Source organism: Perca fluviatilis, chromosome 7 (assembly GCF_010015445.1).
Source record: "Perca fluviatilis chromosome 7, GENO_Pfluv_1.0, whole genome shotgun sequence".
Lineage (NCBI taxonomy): Eukaryota > Metazoa > Chordata > Actinopteri > Perciformes > Percidae > Perca > Perca fluviatilis.
This window is the reverse complement of record NC_053118.1, coordinates 1,159,971-1,173,174: the sequence shown is the minus strand read 5'-3', so window position 1 is coordinate 1,173,174 and position 13,204 is coordinate 1,159,971. Positions and strand designations below refer to the sequence as shown.

General features: G+C 39.8%; 1 protein-coding gene across 1 annotated transcript; it reads left to right on the top strand.

The window, feature by feature from the left end:
• The first annotated feature begins 629 nt into the window (after positions 1 to 629).
• LOC120561787 (antizyme inhibitor 1-like) lies at positions 630 to 12,976 on the top strand. The gene is given in 13 exon segments (XM_039805026.1): positions 630 to 874; positions 1,738 to 1,859; positions 3,537 to 3,747; positions 3,953 to 4,126; positions 4,568 to 4,706; positions 4,709 to 4,730; positions 4,954 to 5,088; positions 7,001 to 7,082; positions 7,254 to 7,328; positions 8,438 to 8,603; positions 10,482 to 10,597; positions 11,850 to 12,067; positions 12,206 to 12,976. Coding segments are annotated over 11 exon segments (1,344 nt in total). The 5' UTR covers positions 630 to 874; positions 1,738 to 1,859; positions 3,537 to 3,645; the 3' UTR covers positions 12,321 to 12,976.
• The last annotated feature ends 228 nt before the right edge of the window (positions 12,977 to 13,204 follow it).

Sequence of the window (13,204 nt, the reverse complement as noted above, 5' to 3'; positions counted from 1 at the left end):
AATTTGACACTGGCCTGTTTAACATACAGTATGTGGGCCTATAGGTTACTATAAATATACTGTAGCTTACAAGATGTGATTGCATTGCTGAAGTGGAATATTTCTGCGTAATATTGAAAATTGGACGAAAGAAATATAACAGCATACGTTCCTCGCATAGACCATATACCATTATTATTATTATTATTATTATTATCATTATTATTATTATTATTGATGTTAAAATTATTAATAGCTCTTGTTATTGCATTTTTGTAGTAATTTATGTCGTTGACATGGACACATGTCATTATCGTGTTATAAAACTCATGATATACTGTCTATGGATAAAACTACGGTCTACGGTTTCGGCCATAAACTGTAAAATAAGGCTTTGACAGTTCTTAACTCCGCCCATCTAAAATGCGTCAAACTCCCCACACTAGCTAAGTACAATCAGATCGGAAAATTTGTTTATATAATGTGCCATTGTTAAAGATGAATGAACATTTCCTGAAAAATACATTTATCAGATTGATATTTCAGGCATTATGTTTACAATTTCTCATTGGTGCTTTGCTTTACTCAAAAAAACGTTGGAATATGTGTCAGTATGTGGGTTTTATTTTGATATTGTAACCGGATATATTACTGTTAATTTTGGTGAAATGTTACTTGACGTGTCTCTCTACACCCTCCACTGTTGGCTTCCGCTCGGCCGTATCAAATGATCCGTACTTTCTTCCATCGACAAAACGCTGAACGATAATAACTCGACCTTATCCACCACGTCCATGGAAGTGATATTTTTCTCTTCTAGTAACCCCACCACTCTTTAAAAATTCCGCCTAAAAAGAAAAAGCGTTATGTCCCCTCTTTTCGGATTTCAGCAGACGTAAGTAACATTAACCTAGCTAGCTAACGTTAAACGCGCTGTTAGCTTGCTAATTAGTATGTTGTTAAATTAACCGGGTAACTTAGCGTTAGTTTGCAAACAAGCCATACATGTTAGCTATAAGAGGTTAAATATAACGTAATAGTTAGTAGCATTATTACTGAAAAATTAGTAACATTGTTTGATAAACAATAAGTAACGTTTTATCGTATGTTGCCATATGGCATGTTGCTATGTAGCTAGCTAGCTAACGCCATAGATATAATGTATACTGAAGCTTTGTATATAATATGTTTTATGTCTATGGCTAACTCTAAAACCCTATTCTACTGTTACTGATTAATGCAAAATGACCTGCTAACAAGAACAAGCTAGGTAGTTCACTGTTAGTCAGAAATGTTAAATGTGGTTTTTAATTGGTAGCAGGCCGCTTGCTATTTGGCCAGTCACGCCGGGCATTAGTATAAAAATACTGTTTTGAGTTAGTTTTTTTTAAATTGGAAACTGCTACCAAACTTCAGGCATGATTAAATAATTTCAGTTTCCTTTATTACGTACCATGGCCCAAACCAGCAAATGGTAACAGTTTAAACATTAACTAACAATTACAGAAAGTATGCATCCCATGTAGTACACCGTGATCATACCAATGTGTAACTCCCATGCTATTTTTTCCATTGCCTTACATTCAACATTTTGCCTGCTCACTAATGTTTCCTCTACCACTTTACAGATTTTTTAAAACACTGCAGAAATGTTAAGGTAGACTGGAGCATCTGTCAGTGGGGGAACAGTTGCTCTCCTGGTTAGAGTTTATTTTTCTTCTGTCAGTGACTGATTCCTGTTCATATGTGCTTTTGCAGGTGTACAACAACTATCCAGAGGATCTAGGGTCAGCTCTATACCGAGAGTCATTTGACTTCAACGCCGAGCCACCTTGGGATCCTAGCTGATAGTGGACGAGTTCATCCCAGGTGTCATCCATGTGAGTAAAATCGGTGTACATTGAAGAATGAATGCATCCTAGTTGAATGTTTGACTGAGTATATTTTCATAGTAGAAACATATGAAACATAAAACATGTTTGCTTCTGGATTTATGTATGTGTGTCTGTTTTGAATGGATACGTATCAATTTGGATTAATGCATTGTGAGAAATTGTTTGACTGAAACTCTTTACAGAAGGAATAAAAAGATGTATTAACATGCTGCGTGTCCCAGATAAATCACAAACAGGCTATAGTTATTTTAGATTTTGCATTTCAGATCTATTTTCAGCACTTCTATAACAGGACAGTGTTCTGGACTGCTTTCATCTGCAGTAGATTTTATCTTGTCCGAATTTAGTTGTAATAACTGAAAACCATTTATTTGGTTAAATATATTAATCCTGCTAACAGTGACTACAATTTTAATGTAGTTCTTTCTGCAGCGTATTGTAAATAAATGTTTTAACTGTACTAACTCTAGGACCTTATTAACGTCATCCTTTTTTAAAAGGAAAAGTTATGAGTGACCTAGTTAAGCATGGTCTCAGTTACATAAAGGCTTGGTTGATTTTTTTTTTTTTTTTTTTTTTTTTTTTATAAGAAATTTTAGCGTTGAGCCATCTCCCAACCTTTTGTAACTTGTGTTCTGCAGAGGACTCAATCATTTAAACCTCCACTTTTTTGTAGAATTGCAAAAAAGTTTAAACAAATGTGTGTGTCGTAAACAGAGGCAGAGGTTGCAAACCTCACCTTGGCCATCTAACCCATGTCCAAAATGGAGAGATGTCTTCTGGAATTTAGTTCAATTGGGCAAGTTTTATTGTTCTTTCATGCCAGCTAGTATTGGCCATGTTTGATGCTGTCCGAAGTGGTACAGAGGAAACAGCTGATCAGCCATGCTAGTAAAATGTTTGCCACGTCAGACCTTATTCAGCAAAGGCCTTTCCATATCCCATTTATTGCATCAATTCTTTTTGACAAAGGCCAATCTACAATCCACCTCAAGTGAGCGTAAAAACTTCTTCACAGAATTAATGAACTTTTATCAAATTTAGCCATTTCCATACAGTTTTTCTAATGCAGTACTTCAAAATGCGCATAAAAATATGTTAATGGAAACACGGCTACAGTGGTCAGCAAAACGACAGGCTGTCTAATCACAAGGTTTGTCTCGCTATTTGACCTCCCAAAGCTATAGCTGTGTCACATCTGGTCCAGTCCAGACTGGTGTGCCTCTGTGATGTATTGTGCAACATTATTGAAAGTAAAGTTGTGATCTCAACGCCGCCAGTATTGTACCTTTTTTAATGCCATCAAAAAGAACTTTCACGGGTCACCAGCTCAGGGATTAATGGTGATTGTTGGGAGTAATTGATGGTAAAGTAAATGAACTCTGTGCCCCAGACTCTGTTTTCACAGCGGCTCTTTAGAAGAATAGGCCTCTTCCACAAAGCTATCGTGTAACGTGGAGCCCAGACTGTGCTCTGATTGGATGCTCCCTGAAAATGACTTGTTTGATTGGGATCTCATCAGACAGGTTTAGGTTGCAGCTACCGAATAAACTATAAACGATTTGGACAACATTAATTTATATGCATTATCCAAATATGATGGGCTTGTTTTGCTTCTCAAAATGCGTGTCTTATGTTGGCTTTTCTGATGTATTTGTACAGTTTGTTGCATAAGTCTAGGACCCCAGGGGCTCGAGAGGGTGAGAGCAAGACCATTTTGGACTAGCCACGTTCTTTATGCCTGACGGATTAGAAGAAAAGGGTTGAGAGGATGAAAGGAATCACTGATGAACCACAGTATTCTGTTGGCCTACTGGAGGGAGGCACAGCCCTCTGTGACGTGATTGACAATCACATTTATGAACAAACTCTGGTAAGGGGTCTCACTGCAACATGTAATTTAGCACATACTTATAAACCTGAATTTCTTACTGTATTAGAATTTTAAAACGTGTTATTGTATTGCCTTGTTTACTACATGTGGTAAAGTCACATAGAGACACGCTTTTGCAAAGTCTTGCACTGTGTATTTTAATTTTTTTCTGATTAATCCACATGTATTTATCCTTTTTCCTCAGTCTGAGAAGAATGCATTCTTTGTAGCAGACCTGGGAATTATAATGAGGCAATATGTTTGCTGGCGAACCCACATGGCCCAAATTCGACCCTACTATGCTGTCAGATGCAACAGCAGTCCAGCTGTTATTGAAGTTCTTGCTGCCCTCGGCACTGGATTCATTTGTACCAACAAGGTACTCTCTCACAAACTTGTTATGTCACTGTTAGTTCAAGTTTCTCCACAAAATATAATCAAGAGTTGCAGTATGCACTGTTTAGGCTCAGTCTTGCATATTGAGCAGAAAAAGGGTTGAAACTACTTATTTTTCATGGTAACCCATTTGCTCCAGTAATGTACCATGTCTTTCTCTACCAGAGCAAGTACTAGTACTTAACAACATAACATTTATTATTAATTATATTGCACATATCTTGGTCCACAATCTGTAGAATAGACATAGTCACCAGTAAGTGGTCAGTGTACATCAGTGCCTTTTTACTCATGTTTATTATATATATATTTTCCATAGTAATCCATGCCGGATGGACATGGTATGATGAAATGTCTTTTGACTAGCCCACAGCACACAGTATATTAATGGTATTTTGTTCTGTTTTGTTTCTTTTTATTTCAGTCTGAGCTTGAGCTGGTCCAGAGCCATGGTATTTCCTCTGAGGATATCATCTACAGCGGTGTTTGCAAACAAGTCTCCCAGATTAAATACGCTGCTAAGAATGGCATTGACCTCCTGGTTTGTGATAATGAAGCAGAGCTTCTCGCTGCCACCCCAATGCCAAGTAAGTGCTTCATAAGTATTGTGCTATTTCAACATTAGCACAAGCTAAAAGTAAATTGGTTATATAAAATCATCTTTATAAAATAATTTGGTCTCAGCTGCAGATAGTTTGTCAATTAATGTGCTAGCTTGTCAACTCATTCTAGTTGTCTACTACTTTTATTTAACTCATGTGGTTTCTTTTTCTTAGCAAACCAGTAACACAGACCCTTTATTTAATTCAGGCTGCTGCTACAGGTTTCAACAGAAGCATCTAGCCAGGACAATGACTTGAGCATGACATTTGGCTGTTCCCTCAAGGACTGCAGGCATCTGTTGGAGAGGGCTAAGGAGTTGGGTGTGCAGGTGGTTGGGGTCAGGTGAGGCCTTCAAAAATGCACTGTTTCTGGTTACAAAGCAATTTGAAGGTACACAGGTATTTATAAAACAGGTCGCTCAAATCAAGCAATCTGATTGGTTCATACTAGGGATGCACCGAAATGAAAATTCTTGGCCGAAAACCGAAAAAGAGGAAACCAAGACCGAAAACCGAAACACCAAAAGAAATTATGCAAATTATTAGTACCATTGCATTTATGGCTATGACTGTGTACTAACTTTACTAAAATCAAGGCATTGCAATTGTATAAATTAATATTAAAGTTTAATTTAAAAATATATCTAGCAGAAATATGGGTACAATCTGATAGTCACATACAGTATATAGTAGCCTAAGAACAGAATAGCTTACCTGTTGTTGTTGTTGTTGTTGTTGTTGTTGTTGTTGTTGTTGTTGTTGTTGTTATTATTATTATTATTATTATTATTATTATTTGAGGCACTTTCTTGCAGGATTTCACTGAACATATCAGACAACGAGGGTGCATGCCCCTCATCTGGTGCAGAGACCAGTCTTTTTTTCTGCGCTTTGATCTCCTCCTGCGCTGGGCGCTGCTCCGTCTCCACGCGGGTTCTCCGCATCCATCGCGGCCTGGATCATTTCTCGTGCGCCCTGCTTTATTTCCGCATCCAAGTAATGGTCTTTATAACGCGGTTTAAGTACAGTCACGATGAAGTGCAGAGGATCCGAATAGATCTCACTGAAACGTGTGCTGACAGACTCTAAGAGTACTTTTCATTGTTTTCACTGCGTGGTCCGTCTCAACCTCGTTGCTTAGGAGACACTTTGCAGGTGGAACGGATCTGGTACTGACACACGTGCAGGTTGCGGTTTCTGTTTGCGTCATCACAACATTTCGGCCGTATTGTTTCGGTGATAAAAGTATTTTGGTCGAAAACCGAAAATGCCAAGATTTTTGGTGGCCGAATATTCGGTGCATCCCTAGTTCATACCCGTGATATAATGGCAACACACAACGGCTATGACATCTAATTCCTTTGAAAAATAAGTACCACTCCGTGTCTTGGAAAAAAAGTTACCTAGCAAATTGGAAACATTAAGGTCAACTTCAACCCCCTTGGTGGCCTAACTATGGAGTAGTAGGCTGAGCAGGACCCATCTCTGAGGACGGAGCGGAGAAGCAGACATCTGCAGAGATCCGCCAACACCGCTAATCTGCACACACTGCCATGAAACAGCTGGTTTAAGTATCTCTTTTGAGTGCACTCTAAATTTAGAATATTTTTACCGCTTTACCTTGCCATCAGACAGCCCTTTCCGATGGGGAACTGAAGCCATTATTAATGCTTTCTTCAAAGCCACCAGACTCCATTGACCCAAACAGTCATTTTACCTCACAAAACACGGGAGTTGTTGTTCTACCGCTGCCTCCATCAGTTAGTTTGTTCGGGTTATTGTGTGACTTTGGTGAACCCGAACTAAACCTTTAGCGTAAATAAAAAAAAATAGCCTATGCTAGCTTCTAGTGCAGGCTTACATTTCATATGCTCCATAGCAACTCCCTTGTTATGTGCTGGCCAGGAGTCCTATTTTATTGTGAATTTTATTATAATTATTATTAATAATAATAATAATAATAATGTGTTAAAATGGGAATGTGACTATAACTTTCATATTGCCATAGTTGATGACCGTTAAATAAAAACAATAGCTCAAGCTTCAAGCCTTGACATGTTGTGATTATATCATAGTTTAAGGGCGCTGCACAACCTACCACGGCCTGTCGAGAGCTTAAGTAGAAGGACCACAGCAGCTCTCTTTACCTCAGCTTTCTTTTGAACAAATTATGTAGTCCAACCTGCTACAGGATACAAGTGTACCTCCAAAGTGTCAAAGTTTGACCATTAACGTCTCCTTTTTCCTCCCCACAGGTCTCACATTTCCAGCTCCTGTGAGGATGACCAGCTGTATGTTCATGCCATATCTGATGCCCGTTGTGTCTTTGACATGGCAGTAAGTATTGTTAAATATTGTTGCTAGTTGCGCTGTTCAGTTCTGTGACTAGCATTTCCATTGGTTTCTATCACAAACCGTTAATGTTTTGGACACTGGTGACAGCTTGAGAAACACTTTAGTACTCACTTGTGTTTTGGTTGCACATTTACAAGCCTTTGTCTGCCTCAGGAGGAAATGGGCTTCAACATGAAAATCCTGGACATTGGAGGTGGCTTCAGTGGCTCTGAGACTCAGCTGGAACAGGTCAGTATCTTATCTGCTTTTTACATGATACTAATTAAGGACACACTTGGCAGTATAACAATACTGGCACAATAAAGGTGCACTGCAAGCATCACCAGTATGTCACATGTACTGTATTTAAATTGCATTCTTTTGAAATAGTGATGAGAAAAGATATGTTATGTTTTTCGTTTATCAACTCAGTGAACGGCATGTCATCTGTTTGCTTAGTGGGCATTCACACGGCTTGCGTTGGCCCTCAGACGGTGCGGCAAAAACACAGGTCTTTCATTTTGAATGGGGACTCGCAAAAAACCCCGCAGTGGGCCTGCGGCAAAATGTTGAGAACGACTCAACTTTTGGAGAAACGCAACCCTACGTCACGCTGCAGTGGCCAATCATGTAACCGGCAATCAGACTTGTTCTTGAGGTGGTGTGAGAGTCCCGTACAGTAAACGGCAAGCATCACTGCCTCTATCGCTGCCACAAGAAAGTTTTAAAACACGAAACACGGGAGTTTGTGTAACAGCTGGATGTTTGCTAAACAACAAAGAACAGTTGATCTGTCTCGCTTGTCTCTTTGCTTTCTCTCTTTCTCCGTAAATGAAGCTGCCTTCAAGTGCGGTCTGAAATGTTGAGATCTATAAACGATGTGACAGAAACCAGTAGTTGTGAAATAATAAAGTCCACATGCTACATTGGTGGGTTAAAGAACACAACAGATGTCACACAAATGGGCCGTTTTTATCAACACTCCCCCTGCAACACAACCCTGCAGCAAATCACCGGATCGTTGTTTCCCTGTCTGAACGCAGCCTTATTCAGCCAATCATTAATACTGGCCCTCCCCCAGTATGGTGGTCCACTCGTATGATTACAATAGTATGAAAAACAATGGATCATTATCATCCAATATTCAAAATGTACGGTGGTGGAAATAATACATCATGCCGCCCAGTCTTAGGACACTGTAGTCAGTGCTATTTCCAGTAGTGAGAGGCCTGATTTTAAACAACTCTTCAAAGGTCGACAACTCTATTAGATATAAAAACACTTACATGTGATTTTATTTTTTTTAAAGTTCTACCCATTTTGGTTCCTAATTTTTACCACTGCCATCTATCTTGCAGATCAATAGTGCAGTCATGTCTATGGTGGACCTATACTTCCCTCCTTCTACTGGAGTTTTTATCATTGCTGAGCCTGGAAGCTTCTTTGTGTCCTCTGCTTTCACGCTGGCTGTGAACGTCATCTCCAAGGAGGTGGTGGCCCGTGATCGCCAGGACCAGGCACATGGTCAGTGGCATTATGTTCACTTGAGGGTATACAGTATATTAATGAAGATATTAAAGCTTTTATTATTTTTTTAAGATTATTTTTGGGGCATTTTAGGCCTTTTATTTGTATAGGACAGCTTAGTCTTGAAAGGGGAGCGAGAAGGGGAAAGACATGCAGCAAAGGTCGGCGTCAAATCCGCGGCCGCTGTGTCGAGGAGTAAGCCTCTATAAATGGGCGCCCTCTACCAGGTGAGCTAACCAGGCGCCCATTAAAGCTTATTTTAAAAGACTGTGTCTAAAATGTTAAACTCTAAGCCTGATGGTGCATTTTGCTCGCCTCAACAGTCTAATACAGTATACTGTAGGACCATGAGGACTGCAATTTGGAATGTCAATGAATTGGCAACATTACAATTGTATGTCATGCAACTGTTGTATGAAAGATGTATCATGTAAAGTTAACAGTCAAAGAGAACTATGCAAATTTGTGATTTAACAATAGTAATAGTATAAGAAAATATAAACAGCCAGTTTAAAAATGAATCTATTACACCAGAGATGGGGATTCGAACTCGAGACGCCCTTAAGTCGAACACACAGTGCCTTCAGACTTGACTTTAGACTTGTGCTCAAAACACTTGAGACTTGACTCTGACTCAATACACTTGACTCATGAACAATCTTTATTTTTTTGGAAACGTCTGATGAGCTGAATGTAATTCCCCTCCGTGTGTAACCTATAACCTTCCCACGTAACTCGTATCTGCTTCACGCGGCCACGTGAGAGAGGACGACAAGCATGTCAACTGCACCAGCAGCTGCTGTGCCATTCATCAGAAGCTTTGGTTTAAATCTTCAGATAAGAAAATAAATGCTGAATGCAAAATATGTGGTATCAAGATAAATCATTCTGGCTCGACCACATCTCAGTATTTAATCAGGCACCTGAGAACACACCCTGATAGGTGTGGCAGTAGCTCAGTCTGTAGGGAGTGGGGTTGGGAACCATGGTCACATGGTCCCTAAGTCCCCATGCAGACCAAAGAGTGGTGGTGGACTGGTAGCTGGAGAAGTGCCAGTTGGGTACTGCCAAGGTGCTCTTGAGCAAGGCACCAAAAACCCCAACTGCTCGGAGCGCCTGTCCATTGACAGCTGCAGACCCCCTCACTCTGACATCTCTACATTAGTGCATGTATAGGTACTGAGCATGTGTGTGTAATTAAGTATTACGAATCCCACTATGGCCACGCCAAGACCCGCCCTTCAATAGCATTTATTGGTCAGGCGTCCATGCTTACGCAAAGTAACGTAACCCCATTTGTACAGGTCCTATCCCATGACCATTTGGCTATCCTAACTTTAACCACTCCAGGTCAAATGCCTAACCCCAACCAATCGAGCTGCTTCGTAGGACGGGTCTTGGCGTGGCCATAGTGGGATTTGTAATTTCGCATCCAGGCCTGTGTATAATAACAGTAGAGTGAAAACATGTAATTTGTCTTGGGGGATTAATAAAGTATAAATTATTATTATTATTTATTATTATAGGTTAGCATTTGCCATCTAACGTTCCTGCTGTAGCTAGGAGCTTAGGGAGGTTAACTCATTCGCTAGATGTTGTGAAAAGACGAGTGAGCGTTTGCTTGTTTGCCAAACTTGTGGTAGTAGATTTACGTAATAATTTACGTCCCGCTGGCTGCAATGCTTTTTAAATAGCTATGCAGCGTTCTAAGCATCATGGATGGAACACAGCAGGTGATACAGCGCTCATTATAACCACAAGAGACTTGGACTCGAGCTCAAAGACTTGAGACTTGACTTGGACTCGAGCTCAGAGACTTGTGAGCATCTCTGCATTACACTGTAAAAGGTTTTTGTCTACCATCTCTCTGACCAGATGATCCATCTCCCAACGATGAGCCGGAGTTCCAGTACTACATGAAGGAGGGAGTGTATGGATCGTTTGCCAGCAAACTCTCTGAAACACTGATTCCTGCTCCATCTGTTCATAAGGTGAGTCTCAAAGATTCTCAATGTTCAACATGTAACCGCAAAACCTCTTTTTTCTGTTTTTCTCAATATTTATTCACTCAACTTTTATTAAATACATATTTGTTAGTCATACATCACATCCTAAAAAATAATCATCTATACTTATTTAGTGAATGGAGAAGACTCATTTTAATAGGCTAATACACTTTTCATTATAATGGATCAGATATTTCTAGTCGTACGTCATTTTATTGTTGTGCTAATATTGCATTTAACCTGAGGAGTGTACTGGTGATGGAATACCAAACACACAAGGGTAAAGGTTGGGAGTCGGGACTGTTGAGAGCTTGTAGAATAAAATCAAAATGTTTTTTTAATTTGATGGGATTTATGTATTGAGTTGTGCAGCTTATAATAAAGCCATTCCATCCACAATACTACTTGCATTAAGAATGTACATATCTGACTAATATGCCTTGTACAATATTACAGAGATGTGTGATCCTGAATGACTTGAAAGCTAATCATTTATTATTGGTAGAAGTTTAGTTAAGATGTTTACACAGAAGTTTGTCTAATTATAAATCGAGGAACCTCTGTGCGTGTGTGTGTGTGTGTGTTCGGCATGCACGTTACACGGCTCATTGATTGCGCTTCACCGGCTCTGCTACCCATGTCTTCACAGTGCGCTACCGGTGTTGTGCCAAAAAGTCATTGCTGTTTACTAGGGGTGGGAATCTCTTGACACCTCACGATTCGATTCAGAGGCCAACGATTCGATTCTAAACTGATTTATCGATGCAACACATTTTTTTTATGTACATTTTCATGCATGATTTTTAAAAATATACATATAAATCTGAGTTTGCTACTCAGTTTGCTAATCACTTCTAGACAAAGCAGCTAGACAAAGCTTAGATTTTTACAGTATTTGTCACACACCAGTTTTAATGAAATGTTTAGTCTACTGAGGTTTTTGTTTTGTAGTCCTTCCATGCTTAAGCCTTAAACCTGATTGTGAAAGTCCCCTTCTCTCCCAGTAATCTCCCATGTGTTGAGGTGAATAGGCCAGGGTTTTCATTAGCGTAGGATGATGTGTCCTTCTTAACTTGCTAGGTTAACTAAATCTGGCAACCCAAACCCAGTCCTGTTGAATAAGTAAAGTTATGAACAAAGCTCTCATCTCCAGTTTGTTGAAGATTGTGGTGTGTTGGATCACTAAATACATGTAATGAATAAATAAACCATAAATGGCTGCTCTGTGTGTTATTAGAACACATCCCTGGATGCTCAAGTGTTCAGCAGCAGCCTGTGGGGTCCCTCTGGGGATGACCTGGACCTGGTAGTGGAGCACTGTCTGTTGCCTGAGCTCAACATCGGAGACTGGCTCATGTTCTCTCAAGCCGGGGCCTATAGTATGGGTCAGCCACTCTGCACCACCACGGACTCCCCACCACCCCCTGTATACTATGTCATCTCCTCTAGAGACTGGTGAGGAACTCAGTGGTGAAGGATTTTCAAATTTGGAGTGTGTTGCAAAATCCACAGATTGAAAGAAACCGTAAGAATGTTTTCTGTGCAAAAATGTGCAGATTTTGTCCTTGACTACCGTTCGTTTCCCTCCACCAGGTTTGAGTTGCAGGACACCGGTGTCACCCATGAGGCTACACTGAAAAACTTCTCTTTAGTCCCTTATTTCCTTAATTCCTGCCAAACGGAGGCTGCTCGGTCTGTCCCAGCTTAGCAATCATCTGACTTGGAAGACTTGCAACTTTCCTTTACTGGTTGCTGCTGCTGCTGCTATCTTCCTCTGGTCTACATTCCACTAGGAGGACCTGAACTGACAGATAATAGCTTGAAATAGCTGGGACCAGACCTAATTTGTTTTAAATTGAATTTTACAAACCCCAGTATACAGTAAAGTAAATTATTATTATTATAAGATGTTAATTATTATGCAACAAAATGGATGACTCCTTTTTAAGAGATGCTTCCCTCCCTTTGCATTGGGCATCCCATGGAACTACAGTTTACACTCATACAGTAGACATTTAATAATTTGAAATTATATTTGACAAATGTATTCTCTATGTCTTCATTGCTGTTGCCAGTCTTGTAAAGTAAGATATGTATCCCTGAGTGAAAGTGTATTTAAATGGAAACAGATATTGTAGGGTGCTTTGCCACAAGATGTGTATTTATGATTTTAATTGGTTGTATAGTTTATTTTGTGTGATAACAGCTTGATTTCTAACTGGTCCTTTTTGTTTTGATATGGAGGCTTGCATATGAAGGTGTGTTTACTCATCTGTTTGATGATGTAAATAAAGCCAGTGGGATCAATGTGCAGTGTCACCATGAAATCCACTCCTGGAAAAATAAAGATTAGTGCAGTCTGCTCTGGTGTGGTTGACAATAGAGTGCGCATCGGCCGCATTTTTCTGTCCGAACCGACAGCCCAGTAACCGAACCCGACCCAGTTAAAATCTCGGTTTTTTTTCCTCATACTAATGACACATACGTTTGTTTGTATGGAAAGCTTTTATTAAGCAGCTGTAGGAAGGCATTCGGAAATGTCAACAGATGAGGTCATCAGCGCACACGGGCAACAAGCGCACGTTAACACAG